This window comes from Toxotes jaculatrix, chromosome 9 (assembly GCF_017976425.1).
Source record: "Toxotes jaculatrix isolate fToxJac2 chromosome 9, fToxJac2.pri, whole genome shotgun sequence".
NCBI classification, from domain to species: Eukaryota; Metazoa; Chordata; class Actinopteri; family Toxotidae; genus Toxotes; species Toxotes jaculatrix.
This window is the reverse complement of record NC_054402.1, coordinates 12,318,834-12,339,127: the sequence shown is the minus strand read 5'-3', so window position 1 is coordinate 12,339,127 and position 20,294 is coordinate 12,318,834. Positions and strand designations below refer to the sequence as shown.

Here is a 20,294-nt window from a genome sequence, read left to right as displayed (position 1 = left end):
ACTATTTGTACCCCTGGATTCTACTGTCAAGGTAGGAAGCATAGATTGTCCAAGAGCTATCTTCAGCAAGAGCTGCTTTTGTTTTTTTTGTTTTTTTTTTTCTACATTCAAGATTCAACAATGATCTGGGAATTCATTCACGGGGGGCTAGATATTAGAATTTACTCTTCAGCAGCAGTCAGAATAGATTAGCGTGCAAGACAGCCACAAGACATGTTTTTAATAAGTTATTTTTAATGAGGGGTACAGCTATGATCACAGACATGTTGCTAGGTAGCCACCAACAGCCCCTCTCTGTTTAATGAAAGCGACAAATTATCACTCAGTCTGTGGGGATCTCCCAAAGTCAATCTAGGAAGGTTTTACTAATTGAAGCAGAGCTGATACACCTTGATGGAAAACGGGGACAGCTAATGGAAGTCACACCTCTCTTTATGTCTTCTCATCTAACTGACAACTGATTTTACAATGTCAGAGTTAATTTCTTTATCTATGCCACTGTATCTTTTCAAAGTCAAAGACATTAGACTCTCGAAAGTTGTGAAAAAGCCTCATCAGATCACTTGTGCTTATTAATCCTGCTTGGTGGGGCTCAGTTGAAGGTACTGTACAGCCTGCACTGTGTCCCCTTGGATACTACTGTCCTCCAGGATTGACCCTAGGACTGGAGTTTCCATGCCCACCTGGCACTGTGCAGAGCCAGCTTGGAGCCTCTGTTCCTGATGCCTGCCTGCTCTGCCCTGCAGGTATGGAAAGGATTAGTGTTTTGTTCTACGTTGTCATAACCTAAACCCTAAAAAAGGTCAACGTGTTTCAAATATTCTAAATATGTCCTCTGGTTGTCCTGCCTGCTACATATTCTCTCTGCATTTCCTGCAGGAATGTTCTGCTCTCAGTCTGGTCTGTCCCAGCCCACAGGACTCTGCGAAGCAGGGTACTACTGCCCTGCAGGATCAACCAGCCCAAACTCTACGGAGTATCAGGTACTTCTTCTCTGTTGCCTCTGTAGGCTCTGGAGCTAGGACAAAATTTCCATTGTTACACAAGAAATAGTAGAATCTAACTGTGATCTCGCTTAGCTCCATAAGACTTCCTCAATATTCTACCTAGAGCACGATGTCACCTTCACACATGACATTGCATAATCAAATAGGAACATTGCCATATTGCTGACCACATTCATATTCTAATGGGAATATAATGTTTTGATATAATAACTTCATGGCCCTTTCATATCACCTTTTAGTCCCACTGTTAGTAAGGCTCTAAGAATAGTAATATCACTGTTTTGCATTCATTCAGGCAGTTTTGCATTGTCGTGTGTATATAAACATTCCAGCCTCTAGAGATCTCAGGGCTTTATTAGACTTTAAGATTGGTTACTACATGCAAGCAGTGCATATTTTACAGTAATATGAATCCTACCAAATTAGGTTGAGTACAAATGTCCTTTTATGTTTCATGATCTTGAATACCTTATTTTTATCATGTCTATCTCTCTTTAATTTTTCAGGGGAATTTTACTGGAAGCCAACTCTGCCCTTCTGGCCACCACTGCCCCTCTGGCACTGGCTATCCACTCCCCTGCCCCATAGGCTCTCTTTCCATCTCTCGAGGACTGAAAGAAGTTGGCGAATGCCCACTCTGCCCCCCTGGTCTGTTTTGTGATAAGCCTGCGATAGCAGAGTTCTCAGATGCTCTTCCATGTCATGCCGGGTAAACACTTCTGCTCCTCTGCTATTTCTGTTTCGAATCTCCCCTCTCTGAGCATGGATGTGCACACAGTTGTTTGTTTTTTGTCTAATCTGAAGTGTTTTCATCTCTGTTCTTGAAAGTATGATTTGATTTATGTTTGGGATTTATACTTGGATTAAAGTCACCAGTACAATTTGTCAGCAAGATGTGGTGTGTTCAAAAATCAAACGCAAGCCTGTTTGCTCAAAATCAGACAGATAAGTGAGGACAGCAGATGCCTTTTACATGAGTCTGTTGAGTTTCAGCAGGAGAGGGAGCAGGTGTCTTCAGCAGGACAAGATTAACACTTAGATCACTTTTGCTAAGCGTCGGATTTGGTCACAAATGTGCTCTGCAATAAATACTCAGAGATAAAAACCCACTTTAAAGCACCTGTAGCACTTCAGTGTGTCTGCCAAAGGGTTCATAAGCTGATTGGGTTTTTTTTCTATTCCATTTCTAAGCTGTAAGTAAGATCTGAGAAGTGAAGTTAAAATTCAGTGCAATTCAAAAACACTTAGCCATAAAAGAGTAGTTTTATTCTGTCTGACATTAATTACTGCCAGTTATTAAAGCTTTTTTTTCTGGAAACACATTATATTTAGCAGCTGATGGTGCTTACTACTGATTAAGCAGAACTGAATATGTGTGATTTATAACCCTAAGTGTAATGGTAACTGCATTACATTAATTACTGTGTGGTGTTGACTTGTTAGACTCTCATGAATATAAATGTACTACTTTCAGTGTCAGTGTATCAAATCAGGTTGTCTAAATGCAGCCAAGTGCATTGACTGTAAACTGGAATGTTGCCCATTGAAAATCTACATTTAAGTATTTTATGGGGCTCATCCTAAGAGGTGTGTTCTACTGAAGAACAGTGGCTTACTATTGTCTTTACTGACAACTACTTTCAAGTTTTGCAGCAATATTTGTCTTTTTAAATTGAAAATTTCTCCAAAACTTTTGAAATTAAAAACCCTCGCTGGCAGATTGTTGAAACTCACTAACTACAGCTTGTGGCAATTTTTGTGATATGAAGTTTGTTTTCCCTGTTTATGCCTACAGGTATGTGTGCCTGGGTGGCAGCTCCAGTCCCTCCCCATCAAATGGTTCCCATGGCTACCTCTGCCCCGCTGGCCATAGCTGTCCTGTTGGCTCAGCAAGTGAGGTGCCCTGTGAGCCTGGCACTTACAGTCCTGCCCCTGGAGCAGCCCACTGTATAATATGCCCCAAAGGGACAATGTGTTCCTCCACAGCAACTCAAGAGCCCTCTATCTGCCCAGCTGGTGAGGATTGGTGGGAAAAAAAAAACAAGCCTTCGGTGTTGAATCAGATCATTAGTCCTTTTGATGTACAACAGTGACACAGTCCATTGATGGAATTGTCTACAATAACGTTAATGTGTTCTTTTTCTAGGTCATTTTTGTCCTGCTGGGACAGCCCTGCCTCATCCCTGCCCTTTAGGGACTTTCAACAACCAGACAGCAGCTGACTCTCTCTCCGTCTGCACCCCCTGCCCCTCTGGAGTGTACTGTAGCTCATATGGAGCCTCAGTGCCACAAGGTGATCAGACACAAAGATATGTGCTGACATAATTTTAGCCTATTGGCAAAATGTATGCACCCGGATGCTAGTGTAGTAATAGGTAACCAAACTGATTGTGTTTTTGTATTTTTGTCTAGGTTCTTGTCTGCAGGGGTATTTCTGCCAAGGTGGGGCCACAGAACCAACACCGCAGAGCTCTGACAACTTCCCTGGAAATGGCCCTTGTCCTGTGGGCCACTACTGTCCAGCAGGGTGCCTCTCCCCAATCCCATGCCCTCTTGGCAGTATTCGCAAGACCACCGGTACACCAACCTCATCCTAAAATGGCATTTTCCAGTGTTATTCGCACCATTGTGTGCTGAATGGAATACTTTGTTGTCCACTTCATATCTTTAGTTAGGAGCTTGCTTTTGCACTTGAAAGGGGTCCTAATGAGATCTCCGTTTGCCTAATCTGCCTCAACAGTATCTGTTGTACTGCTGTTGTAGGAGGCGTGTCCATGGAGAGCTGCTCTGCCTGTCCTGCAGGTCACTACTGCTCCACTGAGGGTCTGGCTAACCCCAGTGGCCCCTGTGCTGCTGGTTTCTTCTGCCCTTTTGACTTCTCTTCAACCACTCCATATGCATTCCTCTGTCCCAAGGTAAAGGTTATTCATACACTCATTTATTCTTTTTCTCTCTGTATTCCCTCTCTTCCACTGAATTCCCTTCCCTGTCCTTTCCTTATCCATTGTTCTTATTGTTTTCCTAACAGTATCTCTCAGAGAAAAGCTTGTGCCACATTGCTTAATATTAATATCCTGCTGCATTGAATGGCACCCCTCAGATGCACCATTGTCATTTTCATTCTGTTCTAGGGCCACTACTGTCCAGAAGGTTCTGCCCAAGCCTTGCCTTGTCCCACAGGAGAGTACCAGCCGAACCCGGGCTCAGATAGCTGTATCCCCTGCCGACCTGGATTCTACTGTGAGGAGGCCATAGTGGGGGATCCGTGGCCCTGCCCACCACACTCATTCTGCCCTGCAGGTACACTTAAAGGTCAATTTTGACTGTAAGGGATGGCAACTTTCATTTAAATCAGCCTACCAGCATCTCTACAGATCACTAATTAACTCACTACATGCGATTTGTTAAATTCATACAAAATGTTATGCAGTCCACTGTGGAGTTATGTGCCAGATTGCTGGCTGAAATTCAATACTGACTGTACTGGCTTGAGTTGTATCAAACTTCTCATCTGACTTTCAGCAAGCAAGTTAATACTATTGCATACTGTATTATATACTTTATCATTGTGAACCATCCTGGAGAGAGCAAAAATGACAAAGAAATGTTTTTGTTTTACTGCAACATATTACCGTGTGTTAGTTATTGTCTTTGTGGTAATTACTATGTAATAAACCATCCCACGCTTGTCTTCGTTCTACTGCATCTCTTTTCCAGGCACCATGGTGCCTCAGCCCTGCCCCAATGGGACATACACTCAGCCAAACCAGGGAGGACTACAGGAAGAGAGAGAGTGTTTACCCTGCCCTCCGGGGAAGTTCTGCAGGTACATTGGCTGCATCAAACCCCTGGTGCATGCATGCAGAAGTGCTCAAATGTGCCCTTGTCTCATACTCAAGTGACATGTACACACAGGTGACAAATTAGGAAACAGGTTGTCAATACACCCAGCCATTGGGCATAAGGGGTCACTCAATGATTTTTATGAGTATGAAAATGACGTGAATTGTATGCTGTGGCCTTTGCAGTAACCAGATCTCAACCCATTTCAACACATATGTGAGATTCTGGACCAACGTGTTAGACAGTGCTCTCCACCATCAAAACACCAAATGAGGGAATATCTTTTTTTTAATTTGCTGTAAGAATTGTGTTCATCCCCTCACTAGAGCCTTAGAGTTATAGAATCAATGCTAAAGTGTTTTGAAGCTTTTCTGGTAGCATGTGGTGGCCCAGCACCTTAAGACACTTTGTTGGTTTTTCCTTGAACCACCCCCTCCCTTCTGTATATGTATGCTGACAGACACACAATAAGGCACATGCACTCATGCATACACTTACAGACACATGCTCAAAGGCAAACACTCATCTCTGTTTTAATTATACTCACAATTAGCAGAATGCAGGAGTATATCATGTTCAGGAGTCACGGTTCACCGAGCAGCCAAATTAACACCTTAATATGCATTAAAAGTATGTAGATATGAGTATGAAAGGTGAAAATGTTAGAAATTATGTTTTCTATTCTATTTATTTGATGAAGCACATACTTTTATACTTATGTACACTTACATATCTTATAAATATGTGTGTGTGCAGTGGATCTTGTAGTGTTGTGTCTAAACTAATGCTGTGTATATTTTCTTCAGGGCTGGAAGGATCCAGGGTGTGTGTGCTGCTGGGTATCTTTGTGTTTCTGGGAGTGCAGATTTCACCCCTCAGGGACCAATGTCTAACCTGACCCAGTGTCAGTGGGGCATGCAGTGTGCTGGACCATGCCCACCAGGTACAATACATGGAAAAAAAAAAAACAAAACAAAACAAAATGCAGCCATCAACTGATATTCTATTTACACTGATTTTCATACTTTATTCTCTAATACTTTGATTTATGAGATTAGTACTCACTATCTTATCTGGATGGTTAGTCAGTTTATAGACTAGCAGTTTAAAATAATTTTTTAAGACCGAACATGTTCTTTCTTGTAGGTTACTATTGTCCTGAGGGCACAGAGGAAGCTCAGTTTTGTCCTGCAAATACTGTAAGAAGCTCCCCAGGAGGCACCAGCCTACAAGACTGCTTACCCTGCCCACCTCAGTACTGGTGTAAAGTCGGTATGAGCTAACAATGGCTTGTTTGTGTATATGTTGATGATGATTAGAAGTGTTTTTATCGCTACTGTTATTAGGTTTTCAGGGTAAACCTGCTGGATATAGTTTAAATTATGAAGATTTGTTTTTTTGGATGATCAGATGTTGAAAAGTATACTGTATTTTGAGAGCTCTCACAGTGTTAAAATATTTTCTTTGGCCTAGATGAGTACTTTTCAGTCCTGATGCTTGGCATACAGCATATTGTTTGCTTGCTATCCTACCATGTAGTTAAGTATAGCTACTGTGTGTCTCGTGTAAACTGAGCATAAGGAGATACTAGCAGGTTCCTAGGACTGGGACTACTTCTAAAAACACAGGTGGAAAATCTGAAAGAGCCGGGACCTTTTTGTTTGCAGGAGATCCAGTTCTACATCCGTGTCCTGCTGGTCATTACTGTGATGGTCTGCCTGGCAGTGACTTCAGTGGAGCGACAGGACCCAGGCCATGTCCTCTGTACACCTATCGAGCTTCCCCTGGAGCAGGCAGCAAGGGTGACTGCCTGCCCTGCCCCCCTGGGTCACACTGTAACAGCACAGGTCTGACACACTGCATCTCACTCAGCACACCTTAACACACTAATTACAAAAAATAACTAATACTAAACATAAAAATGTAAAAGATTCCTTTATTTTCCAACAAAGGTTGTCTTTTTTTTATTTTTGCTTTTTCATTCTGTTATATCCTGTTCCAACTGTATAATGAAGTGTAAAATACCTTAATATACCTCTCTGGTGGGTTTGAATTTACAGTTCAAAGCAAATTTCCTTCCTAGGTTGTATTAATTTCAGTATGTATTCACACTATAATATCTGTTCCTGTGAGTGAAAGAGGTATAATATGATTGAAGACACTGAATTTAAAACTTGTCATACCACAGGCTACAGTTATGATTGAGTGGTAGGTTTACAAAGAAAAAACTTTTTTCTAATCTCCCTCACAAACAGTGTTCAAAAATCACCATATTGTTATTAATCCCAGCAGATGGTCCCCACCCCCCTCCCTCATCTCCCTCCGGTTCTCTGAATGCATAATTGAAGGCTTTTTGTGTTGGAGTTATTTTGATAAGCTATTATTTATTTATTTTTAGCTAGTACTGCTCAATGTCTGTAGACAGTGATGCAGCAAATTTATTTCTGCATTGCTTATAATGTGTTTAGTGATGAATAGGTTTTTCAGGAAACTGTTTTGTTCCAGGGCTTACCGACTTTGCCAGCAGTCCCTGCCCACCTGGTTACTGGTGCAGTGGGTCTGGACCCCCCATCTTCTGCCCTGCAGGCACCAAGAGGCCCCTTCCTGGAGCTGCTACACCTGGACAGTGTGAACCCTGTGCAGGGGGAACCTTCTGCCCAGACCCATGGGCTACAGGGAAGCCCAATGTGGATGGGATTCCTTGCAGGGCCTCTTATCAGTGTTCCATTGGTAGGTTTATCAACATAGTTTATAATGTTATCATCGATTTTTTATTTTAATAAATACCTCTTTCCCTAATGACAGTAATGAGGTTCTGCAGTAATGAGTTTTTGCTCATAATCCAGGTGCAGTCTCAGAGAAGCTGTGCAGAGCTGGCTCATACTGTGGACATGAGACCGCTGAGCCCCAAGTCTGTCCTGAAGGTTATTTTTGTCCTGAGGGATCCCATTCCTACAATACTCCCAAACAACTGTGAGCGCATGAAAGATCTAATATCCTAAAACCTGGCATGCAAACAGATGTTTGTAAGCGTGACATGGAAATGAGGGGCTTTAACTGTTAATGGGTTTGGATGTATTCTGCAGAGTGTGGGGCGAAGCTTTATAAATAACCCTGTTACCATGCTCCACAGATGTCGGTTTCCCTACTACTGCCCAGCGAACAGCTCTGCCATGAAGTCCTGTGATGGGGGTTCCATGCCTGTCAACACTAGCGGGCTCAGAGGATCCAAAAAAAGCTGCTGTAGTGTGTGTGAGGGGGGCACCTATCGTCCGTATCTCTCCCCCATCCCAGAATGCCTTCCATGTCCACCAGGATACTTGTGCCCCCCAGGTACTTTACTCGCCAGCACAAATAATTGTGGTGTGAACCAAAGCGTGAATTTATTTTAATTCAACAGGTGCTGACCACTACAAGAGTAACCCTTGCCCTCTTGGGTATGTCTGCCGCATGGGATCCATTCAACCAAAACCCTGCCCCCCTGGATCCTTTGGTAACCTCACTCGTGCTGAGACAATGGGTGACTGTCACCCATGTCCAGCTGGCACCTTCAACCACCTGCCTGCCCAGAAGGCCTGCTTTCCCTGCGGCAGCTCCTCTACCTCACAAGCAGGTTAGACTTTATCAGATGTTCGTAGATGACTCAGATCATGTAAAATGCTAATACCTCAACGGAGAATATACTAGCTTCAATCAGTTAAAATATTGGCCTTCTGTGTCACACCTGTTTCCTTAGGTTCTTCTTCCTGTACCTGTATTGGTAAGAATCGTGCATTCCAGCACTCGGATGGTTCATGTTTGTGTAGAACTGGTTTTATCTTCTACAATGAGCTGGATTTCAAAAGCTCTACCTCTGACAGTGAATTGGACTGCCAGCCTGAGGTCAGTAACAGATCCGAAATCAGCATTTTTATTTTCCTTTCGGTTTCCTTTTTTTTTTTTTTTTTAAATCATCAAATTTCCTCTCTCTCTCCCATATTTGGGCAGTTCTCCCAAAGAGATTCGCTCCTATTCCACATGTCAAGTTTTTGTAAAAATGCAGCCAGAGGTGTAGACTGATTGAAAGTCTGCCAGAGAGATATGTTCTTGTGCAACTGTATAGACTGGAAAAATGACTTACCTTCAATGTCAAACTGTGAATAGTAAGATTTTTTACAGCCAGCTCTCAAGTGTCCGTTGTTGAAGGTTTCCAGAAGCATAGGAACAACCCCCGATATCCAGCCACTGTAAATTCATTCTCACACTGTGAAGAATGCTGCATTGATCTGACAAGTTTGCTATAATTTTACTTTGTGATTTGTTTTTTTTCTTTCCCTCAGAAGATTTGGAAATCAATACAAGACTGTGTGATGGGGAAATATTTTTGTATTTTAGTTCAGTCATGAATGATGTAAAGACTAGCAAAGTCTGTGTGTTTGATGTTCTGTTAGATGCCTGTGTGTCTGTGTGTTTCAGGTGAACAGACGGTGTGCCACAGGACAGGTGCGCCTGGCAGCATCCAGAGTATGTGTGTCACCTTCCCTCCACTCCTGCAATATCACCTGCGGACCACATGGAGGAACTCTGGATGTGGAGATGGGAATGTGAATCTCTCTTCCATTTTTCACTTCACCGTAGTCCTTCACTATGGACTGTAAAATCAATGACGTTTTAAAAAGTTATCCTCTTCAAACTCTAAAAGCTAGATGTAGTGAAGGAATGAATGATGGTCTAATAGGCTCCCTTTCTTTCTTCTTGTCTTACCTGCCTGATCCTGATGCCCCCAGCTGCCAGTGTGAGCGATATGTGTCTGCTGAGGAGCTTTGCAATACTTCCTGCCTTTCCCGACTGCCTCAGCTCTCTGCCCAGCTCTCGGCAGATGGACACCTGCTGCTCAGCCTGAAAGAAAGAAACGACATGATTTGGACAAGGGTGAGAAAGAGGCCTCACCAGGGCTTCGACAAACTGATGATCAGCTACGCCTTGCAAGCACATGAAATTTTTATTTACCCTATACTTATGGATCAATGACAATATGTCTGTGTATGAATGAGAGGAAGGATTTTCAGAAGCTGCTGCCTCCAGATAAGAATAAGCTTAAATACAGTATTGTACCAATGCAACCCAGAGACTTACCGAACTGTGAGGTTAAGCTGAGTTGATTGGATGGTGGAAAGCTGGGTGTAGCGGTTATCAGAGTCTTGGCCAGTCTTAGTCTCAGCAGGACACCTGGAAAATTGTTGCAGCCACAGATTTTTGATATATTTGCATTGCAGTGAAGAAAAAGTCATAATGCACTCCTCTCTCTATGCAAGGAAAATGTATTTAGTAGTTCAACAGGACAGCTACATGGTGTCATAATTTTGCACTAGTTTCATCATCTGTGAATATACATGTTTTCTGTGTGCGCATTTGAGTGGGCTTAGTTCTGCTGAGAGATTTTTTTTTTGCAGACCTAACTATATAATTTTTAAACACCTGCTTTTCCACGGAATATCATTTTGCCATCAAGACTAGGGTTCCCAGTTATGTTACTGCCTTTTTCCGCAAGTATAAGACATTTATCTTTACTTTAAATGATTCTTTGCAATTCAACCAGTGTTTTACCATAATCTACATTTTAGCCATGGAAAACATGATCAATAAAGACATCAGTTTGCATCTTAGTCATCGTTGATAGCTAATTATTAGAACAATTCAGAATTACAATTTTATGTCTTGAATTTATTTAATATGCTGAGTTGTAATGGTGAAGCAGCAGTTCTCATCAAGCTTGTTCCTGTTTACTTCCAGACTGTTATGGATGTTTTAGGACCAGATATCCATGCAAAGAATTTTGGGAAAGTCCATTTGGTCCATTTTGACTCGGAAGGAGTGTTTGGTTTGATTCCAACACGGAAAGAGCTCATCAATCAGTTTTTATCAGGTGAATAGAGCTGTATAAAGTATAATTTCACAGGAATAAAAAATAAAATGTAACTGATTTAGTCTAACTTGACACTGACTTACCTCTGTTCAGAACCAATAGAACTCCTAAATAAAAGACCTAGAGAGAGGAGAGATGCAGATCAGGGTGGTGATGATAATGCTGGTGACCTGGCTGTTCCTCCTCGAATCCCCAACCCGATTGCTTGTCTCTCCTCTGGTGACATGCTCATTTTCCATCTCACCATCAACCACACTGGTATTGCTTTCTTTCACTTCACACATGATTATTGGTTTAATCATGAAATCATGATTTAGTTCTTGTTTTTGATATTGTAATCTTGCTCTAAATTCATTTGCATCCCTTAGACCGCCGTTTTAGTCACTTCCCAGTGTATCAGAAAGACCACCTGTTCAATAGTAACCCCAGCTGGGACTTTGGTGCCTTCAGACATCTGCAGATACTCATGAAGCAAACACACTTCAGCTCCACAAGGTAGTATTCAGTCCATACTGTATGTAGGACCTCAAGTGTTGAAATCGCCTTTTGTGATCATTCCCCCTCTTTACAACAAGTTTTTCTTCATTTTTAGGTTTGCCCACATTTTCTCAGAAACAGGGAAGTATGTGTTTGTGGACAGTGCTGTCCCAGATTGGAGTATGGTGGTGGTTGTCAGTGAGGAGGGGACGGAGTGTGATTCTCGGGCATCTGTGTTCCAGCCCATGACTCCGGCCCAGCTGGTCAGATACGGGATAGTCAAGAAGCACAGACTCAACCTTCTGCCTGACTGGGGAGTGATAGCAGGTGTGTGTCCTTACTGTTCTCTACTAATGTCTGCTCATGTCATTTGGTCAAAGTCATGTGTAGAATGACTTTGATGCTAACTGTGAACAGGGGTCCTGAGTCTGCTGCTGGTTGCAGTGGTAGTTCTGACCACCACAGTGCTAGTTCTGCAACCCAGCAAAGCGAAGCTCGTCTCTCAGTGGAGGATGAAGCCAAAGTGGCGCAGCCTTGGGGAGCCCTTCTGTCCAGTGGAGTGCGTTTGCAATGGAGACAGGTCTGTTGCATGTCATGGTCGCACATGCACTACTGTCCTTTTATATAATATGCTTAAAGCTCATAGTAGCATTACACCCCCCTCTCAGTCTCATTCTAAAAAATCAGATAAATGTGAGACAACAAAAAACAAAATAAAACCATGTACTGGTTTGTGTTTTGTATTTCAGCATAGCTGTCCCAAGCATAGGCGGTGTCCTAGGCAGTAGGGGTGTAGGAGAAGGCGCAGAGGCTGAGGAGCCTACTGTTTCAAAGGGAGGTAAGGTCACCATTTATCACACTGTGATGTAGCTGAACAGCCAGCAGACCAGCATTGCCATCCGCAGAGCCAACAAAACAAAACATGCCTATATGGTATATGGGTTGTTAACTGTCAAAGAACTGTTTTGGTTAAATTCAATAAACAAGTCTTTCTGCACCACTTCAATATCCTACTCATGAACCAATCATTGAAAATGTGCCAAAAAAAGTTTCACTAAAAAAAACACTTTGGCAGCACTTTTCCATTTGGCTGGTTTTCAATATATTTGCTTTTGTTTCTGTCGGGTGTGTGATAATGTTTGAAGTGACTATAAGGTAGAGTTGGCTTTCATGTTTCTCACTTAGTGCTTATTGCATTATTCATGCAGCTTGATAGAGTGTTTAAGTGTCCGTTGGTCTTGTCATTATGAAACCATTACGCATGACCAGGTAGCAGTTAACAGCCTATTCCCCGTTTGATTGATGATAAAGAAAATAATGGCCAATATCACACTCTAATGATTTGTGCTGTTATCTCTAGCTCTCTAGTTAGCCTCTGCAATTTTAATTCAAGTACTTATCATCCATTGCATGCTCCATCCCAGACAGTCTAGAAAGTTAGAGACTCTGCTGAATGATTATAGATCCCATTTAAGGAAGCTTTTGATTTCAAGGCGCAGTCATTCATCATGAGAGTATCTATCTCAACTCTTTAGAATGATGAAAAAGTGATGAGACTTTTCCCCTTTTTATTTCATCCCATTTCTTACTTTGAAATTATTGACATTTCCTGCTCCCATTTAGGAAGTGTGTCAGGGCGCTGCGATTTGGAGGAGTTCAACGTGAAGACTCTATACGACAAACTAGAGGATCAGAACCTCCACATAGCCTCACAACTGGCTCGACACCGCAAAGACACACAGGAGTTCTACCGAAACATTTGTCAACAGACTGAAACACTCAAGGTGACTTTTTCTGCAGTGACAAAATATGAATGCAAAGAACAATTCGGTCAATAAAAAATGGCAATTTAATATGTAATATTTAAAATATCTTTTTTTTTTTTTTTTTTTTTTTTAAAGAATGTCTTTGAGAATATGGATCATAAAAAACTGAGTCTTCTTAAAGAGCTGCTGGTCCATAACGCAGTGAGGGATAAACCGTCTAAGAGCAGTGTGGGAAACAGAGATACGCAAGGTAAAACTGGATGATGATGATTCGATTAGAGAAACTGATGTCTGACCATAAAATAAAGGTAATTAAAGGAGTAGTTTGTCTCTTTAGGAAGTATGCATGATTGCTTTCTTGGTGACAGCTGGAAGAGAGGATCCATACCAGTTCCATATTTGCATCATATATATGAAGCTACAGCCCGCAGCCTTTTAGCTTGGCTTTAGCATAAAGACTGGAAATAGTTAGCCTGGCCCGAAGGTAACCTCTGAAGATCACAAATTAACTCTTTGTCTTATTTGTATAATCTGCACATAGCCCTTTGTAAAGCCACAAATTGTCCACCAAATGGTACTTCCTTTGTATTTAATGGCCCCAAAAACTCATATCTATACCACTGTTTTACTCTTAAAATCACCTGTTGTTGCCCTTTGAGTGGCTGAAACTTATGTCACATTCTTTATTAAATGTTTTTTGTTTTTTTTTTCTCTAAAATGTTACACATACGGGACTGAACATTTCCCATCACCCCAGATGAGGCCTCTATAGCATTACTGGGAACCGTTCTCAGGTCTGTGGAAGCTCTCTTATGCAGGCTGACAGGAGAAGCTTGGCAGAACCAGGATTTGTCTGCTCTCCCATACTGTCATACTGGTCCTCATGATGCCAGAGAGTGTGAGCCACAAGCTGGATACACACAACACGGTGACACCAACATGTGTTATACACAGGTACTGTAGTGGCATTTGTTCTGCTTGTAGCGTATCTTGGAATAATTAAGGGGAGAATTATTATTTCTTACAACTTATATCCACAGTTTTCATCGATGAACATGACCAAAGCAGAAGCTCTTCCGCATGAGCCAGGTATGGAATAAATCTAAACAAAGGTTTGCTGCGTATCCCAAAACACCTGGATGCCATGTTGCAACAATGAACTGATTCCTTTGTCTTATTTAGTCCATCTTCAGATTACAGCCCCCTGTCTAAGTGACCATGACCTATCCAAACTGGTCAGCATATCTCCTTTATTCAAGACCCTGCAGGAGATCCAGCAGTCTTTACAGAACCTCACCACAGCTGAGTGTGGTCAGCATCTCCACAATGGTACAGGCGTATGTCTTAATCGTCAGAAAGAGAAACCAAATGTAACAATAAATGGTAAATATAAAGCTTAAAACACACGTCTTTTTTTTCCTTTTATGCAGCTACAGAGAATTCTGTCCAGGAGAACCATGATGGACAGCTTATCCTGACTCCATTGGACAACCTCTCACCTCAACACTCTGCTGTTTTCCTGTTTGGTTGCCGGGTGATGCAGTTGCTTGAAAACTGCCCCCTGTTCCCCTCTGTGCTTCTGCTACTGGCCAAGTCAATGCCCGGTTCTTCATCCTCTTCTAATGAGGCTATACTGGCACATTGCTCAGGGGACTTTTATTTTGATGCGACCAATCAAATCCTTTATCTGTCAGAGGCAAAGCTTCAACACGCGGGACATTTTATTGCCATCATCCTGCAGTCCATGGCCCACATAGCGGCAGGTAATGAGAAAGTGGTCATAGGAGTGAGTCCTGGAAATCCAATCTTGTGTCCTGGTTTTAGAACAGTCATGTGTAGTACAGTGTAATAGCCCTGGCAATCATCTTTGAAAGCACAAAGTATGCAATCTTCTTTGGAAACAATATGTTTTTTTTTATCCAGGATCCAAACCCCAGAGCTTTATGCAAGCTCTCCATGAGGCTATTTCAGCGCTAAGCCTTCAGCTGTTCAACTGCTCTTTCAAATGGAGCACAGCAGAGGTGAGTAAGTGCTATATAAACCTCACACATCATCCACATAGTGCCCTGATAACTTTTTATTCCCTTTTTTTTTTTTTTTTTTTTTTTTTTTTACAGTCAAAATTCAATGCCTCAGAGGGCCAGCATGGAACATTAGTTAAAGAATTTCTCAACATTAGAGTTCCAACTGAGGTGCATTTCACTGAGCACCTATTAGCTAGCAGGTTGGTGAGAAGCATGAACCCTACAGCAGAGTATAATATTCCCTTTAAGCAAAATCATGCAATAAAATAACTTTTCTGTCTGTCCTCCATTTTTAGACTTGAGAAATACAAATATTTCAAGTTAGAGCAGCTCATCTCTAACTTCAAACAGAGTTCAACTGAAGACACAGAATCAGGTAAGTTACTTTCTTCCAAGAAGCATTTATGTTATACAATATGCTAAACCAATAACAACTGCTCTGACCAAAACTGTTCAGAGTATGGACCACATACTGGACAGAGTATGCGGTGTAAGCAGCACATTTAACTTGTGAAGGTCTTACTAGGAGTCTTGTACACTTTTTTTTTTTTTTTTTTTTTTCTCTACATGAGGATGGGTTTAATGCTTTCAAACAATATTCTGTGAAGCCACCGATCCAAGCTCACAAAGTTCCATTATTTCACAACAATAATGAACCCATATAACCTAATGAACAAATCCAATTGTGATTTCCGATTGAAGCTGTTTTTCTGTTTCTCCTCGGCCATAAGATCTAAACATCATTAGACCGTTAAAGGAAGTCCTGGAGAGAAAAAAGGCATTTTTTTCCAAGTGCTTTGTCGCCTAAAGAGCTTTTTGTTCCAAAAGAATGGTCCAATATCCTAGTACATACAGTTCATGACTTTAATTGACAGCATGTCAATGATCACTGAAGCTAATAGATGGTTGTGTTTCTGGTAGATACACAATCATATGTTATTAGGTGTTTCAACTGTTGTCTTTTCCATCAATGTAAATTCCATTTGCACCTTTACCTTATTTTTTTTTTGTTTTTGTTTTAAATCTGATGAATTAAGTCTTTTTTTCAATTTAAGCAGGTTCACCACCAAAAGGGACACCGATGCAGGTATCTCCCTGTTACAAATCATAAACCTAATTTAATAGTCGCTGGCTGAGCACCACACATTACTTCAACATTTCCTCTGTTCCAGATGTCTTGTATAGAGGAAGAAATTGACCGCTTGAATGAGTCATTCTTGCAGATTAGTGTGCAGCTACAGAAGAGAGCTCAAATGAGCACATGGCAAAAAGAGAGAGAGAGGAGTGCTGGAAACCATTCTGTGGTAATTAACTGGAATATTACACATATTACACATTACATGTATATCTGTATAATCCAAAGAAGTAACTGCTGCGAAGGGCTTTGACATGATCTTTGTCTTTTTTTTATGTATGACAAATTTCAACATGCTGGCATATCATCATTAGTATAGCATTTTCTACATAAAAATGACATTATGTTGGTACATTTAGTTGATTTGTGATAAATCATTCAAATGTCTGTTCTTCAAGCTGATGTTCATTTGCTACTATTCAGCCTTGACTTAAGAGAGAAATGTGTGAATCAGTATGCATGAATATGATATGTGCCTGCATTTGCATATTTACATCATTTCTTGAGACGATGCACATGAATTTATTTATATCTTTTACCACACATCATCTAGAATACATACTCTATCCTTTTTCAGAGGGCAACACCAACAAGCATGCCAAGCCTAAGTCGTAATGGAACAACCCTGCTGGAACTGAAGAGACGCTATGTATCACAGCGCCTCAATGAGCTCCAAATCACATTAGGCCAGATCAGACTGTGCCAGCAGCATGACAGCAAGTCAAAAGACGGGACAAGAGGCCGTACGCAAACAGACAGTCACACCACTCAGCAGGGGCAGAGGGAACATTATCCTGGCATAGATGGCTGCAGTCCCGCTGACGGCCAGCAGCAGGACAGTATCCCAGCTAGCCAAAATCACGGCCAACAAACCGTAGGGAGCAGAGGTCTCGGTAGCTATAAACTGGAGAGTCATATTTCTGACCAGCAGAGAAGTGACTCTGTCCAGAGCAACAACCCTGAAACATTACTGGACTGCCAGATGCTAGAGCCCAAAATCGGCTGCATCTTAACGTCCCAGGAAAACAGGAGGTAAAAAGTCAGATCACAATGGAAAATACAAATGGACATGCAGATGTTGATGACATGTCCACTGATCAACTGATCAGAAGCGGGATCTGAAGATGGATAAATGCTTAAAAAAATGTTATGTTTGTGGTTCTCCCTCCAATATTTCTCAGTCTCCTGCCTTTTTGTGCCCTTTCAGGTTTTGCCTAAAATAGCTATCTTATCTGTGTTCACTGTAATATTCTGTCTTGTTTGTTGGGGAGTGATCCGGCTGGCCTCTGTCTTAATTTGCACCAGCTTCAAAGCAATTCAGCTGTATTCTTTTTAATTATCTGTGATCCCAGACAGGAACAATTTCTGGCAACAAACTGCGGCGTGACACAATCTGTCATCTTGTCCAAATAGTTTCGTAGTCAGGAGTTAATATGGGCCTCAAAGACAGGCTTTGTTCATTACCATATTCTAATTAAGACAATAAATCTCAGCTGAATGAACACAAGGTGACACTTGTGCTTCTGTGTTGCTTCCTGCTCACAAACAACCTGTTCCTTATGTAGAGGTGACGACCCTCATGTCTTCATGAATATTTAATGTTAAACTACAATAGTTCTCTCTCCCTTTTCTCTGTCTGGCACACATGTAAGCCCTCTAACCTTTCTTTCCTAAGCCCTTTTCATTTAGTGAGATTTCTCTACAACCAAACAAAACTAAAAGTAGCTACAAAACTTTAAAGCCTGTTGGATCTGCGCCAGAAGAGAAGTCTATGCTCCACGACTGCTGCCTTCTTCTGGTTTGATGGTTTATCTGACGCACAGGGTTCTGGGTCTTATAATAGAAAGTGAGTATTCCTACAGGGGGCTGTGAGCCAAATCAGAAGGTCAGATGGAACAAGTCTTCACTTACTATCAGTGTTAGCTTAGAGGTCTGTGCCAAGTCCCCCGGGTTGAATCTGGCATTGCCCTGTAGCTCTGTGTGTGTTTGTGTGTGTGTGTGCATATGAGCAGAGAGGCTCAGTGGCTCCCTGAGATTATATGCCTTATCAATTAGATTAGCTGTGATGTGCTACTGATCTGGCCTGTGTGTGTTGTGTGTGTGCCTCAGAGTGGGGGCATAGCATCATATAACTTCACGCTGAGCCACTCTGGAGTCATGTGTGTGCAAGTGTTTATGTGGTGATCTGCAGTGGTACAACATTATGCTTGCTCTAGTTGTTTAGATGAAAACATGGGTTATTTTTAGGAAGACTGTCTTTGTGTGATGTTTGTGTGAGTATATGTCTGAGTATATATATATATATATATATATATATATATATATATATATATATATATATATATATATATATATATATATATATATATATATATACACACATGCGTAGGCTTGTGTGTGTGTGCGTGCGTGTGTGTGTGATGTTGCATTTGATTTTGTTTTGTCACATGTCCCTTTTTTTCCCCTTGTTCCATCTTTCCGCAATAAACAGTCAGATGCATGCAAGCACATCCTACACTGATTCCTCTGAACATCTCACCCTTTTGTTTTTTTAATTAAATATCTCTGAACAGACTTGTAATATTTTGTGTCTACATAATTTATATATTTTATAATTGCACAATCCAAAGTAATTTAACAGTGAATCAGGACAGATGCAGGACATACACATACAGTTGAGTTGGAACAAGAATGAACATAGATGCTAGATGTTTAGAGAGATGAGTTTAGTCCTGCTTACACTGTCTAAGCTGTAGCACTGAGGGTTTTTTCTAGCAAGCAACACATGGGATTTACATCAATTTCCTGCATGTTTCATCCATGGCTGTCTGTTGTAATCATGTTATAATCTTGAAATCCTTCCAAATCCCTAGAAATCTGCTCTTTGCAGTACACCGCCGAGGGCCCCTGGACACACACATATACTCACATGAACAAGCATGTACTCGCTTAATTTAAAGCTGCATTCTGACTCAGCATACTGACCTCATGCTCTCCTGTTTTAAGAGTTGGAACTGTCTTTCGGAGAAGTTTACCCTCATGTATTCAAAATTTGCTGTATCCCTTACATGTGTGCACCCTGTGTTGAAAGCCCTTAGACCTGAACGCAGGCAGTGCTTGAAGTGTGGAAACATATTATCTTTCGATGACACTCTTTACTTTTTGTAAAAAGTAAGTCAAACACAATGGATACCTGTGAAAATAGAGAGCTGTGCTTGAGGCTTCCTGTTGTCTTCCTGCGTCTGCAGGCTGTCGCTAAGCAGACCTCCTGTAGTCACCATGGCACTGCATTACTGTTGCTATGGTTTCCTTATCTCCAGGATGTGGTTCAACCAGGCCTGCCATATTTAGTCTTCTCCTCACAGTGCCAGCCTACTGCTGATGCTGACAGCAACACAAGAGTGCACTCAGCTGTCTCTTTGCTGTTCTTTCTACATTAAAATCCTCACCAGCAATTCTAAACATTACCCTAAGCACCTGTTGATTCTCTCTCTCTCAACAGTTTTCAGCATTTTACAGCTCTAACCTCCAAACTCATTTGATGTTTACAGATAAATATAAAAAAAAACTCCAATAAGAAAGGAACAGTTATTTGTCTTTTAATTTTAAAGAAAATAATTATGAAATTATCAAAGCCTTGATTCCTGTTCTCCTCTGGAGTAATCCTCTTATTACCCCAGATCCAGTAGCTGTAAGATTAAATGCTGTGACGTCGCGGTGAGATTAATGTGGCTCTTCCAGGCTGGAGGATGCCAAATCACTGGTTCATCTTAATCTCTTTTTTTTCCTCTGTTTTTTCACGGAGCTGACAGAACATCAAACATCAGAGTAATCCTGATTTCTTGGTGGTTGTCTCAGAAACACTTGGGATGGAGAAAAACAATTGAGATGTGGAGAAAAGAATTTAGATTGTGACATGCAGACCAAAACATAGAAACAGTATCTCTCTTGGTTAGTATCTCTGTATATAATTATGATTAATATATTTGTTCTTCATGAACAAATATATTAATGATTATATAATACATATAATCATTAATATATTTGTTCATGAAGAAGCACAGTGCTTTCACAACCCTTTTCATACAGAAGGGAACACAGATTGGAACAAGTAATAGATTTCCCACAAGAAAGCAT

General features: G+C 41.3%; 1 protein-coding gene across 1 annotated transcript; it reads left to right on the top strand.

The window, feature by feature from the left end:
- The first annotated feature begins 3,781 nt into the window (after nt 1-3,781).
- LOC121187372 lies at nt 3,782-14,847 on the top strand. The gene is made up of 22 exons (XM_041046579.1): nt 3,782-3,922; nt 4,139-4,307; nt 4,725-4,833; nt 5,657-5,793; nt 5,997-6,122; nt 6,518-6,697; nt 7,356-7,580; nt 7,697-7,774; nt 8,251-8,463; nt 8,587-8,732; nt 9,306-9,433; nt 9,617-9,761; nt 10,623-10,755; nt 10,849-11,013; nt 11,124-11,250; nt 11,348-11,559; nt 11,650-11,812; nt 11,982-12,070; nt 12,856-13,016; nt 13,134-13,248; nt 14,181-14,327; nt 14,429-14,847. Exons 1-22 carry the CDS (start codon nt 3,782-3,784, stop codon nt 14,845-14,847), a joined length of 3,528 nt encoding a protein of 1,175 aa, XP_040902513.1.
- The last annotated feature ends 5,447 nt before the right edge of the window (nt 14,848-20,294 follow it).

Coding starts and splice junctions, on each gene's coding strand:
- LOC121187372 (XM_041046579.1), top strand. CDS start 3,782: ATGGAGAGCTGCTCTGCCTGTCCTGCAGGTCACTACTGCTCCACTGAG. Junction 4,834..5,656: donor CCTCCGGGGAAGTTCTGCAG/GTACATTGGCTG, acceptor TATTTTCTTCAG/GGCTGGAAGGATCCAGGGTG. Junction 11,251..11,347: donor ACACACTTCAGCTCCACAAG/GTAGTATTCAGT, acceptor CTTCATTTTTAG/GTTTGCCCACATTTTCTCAG.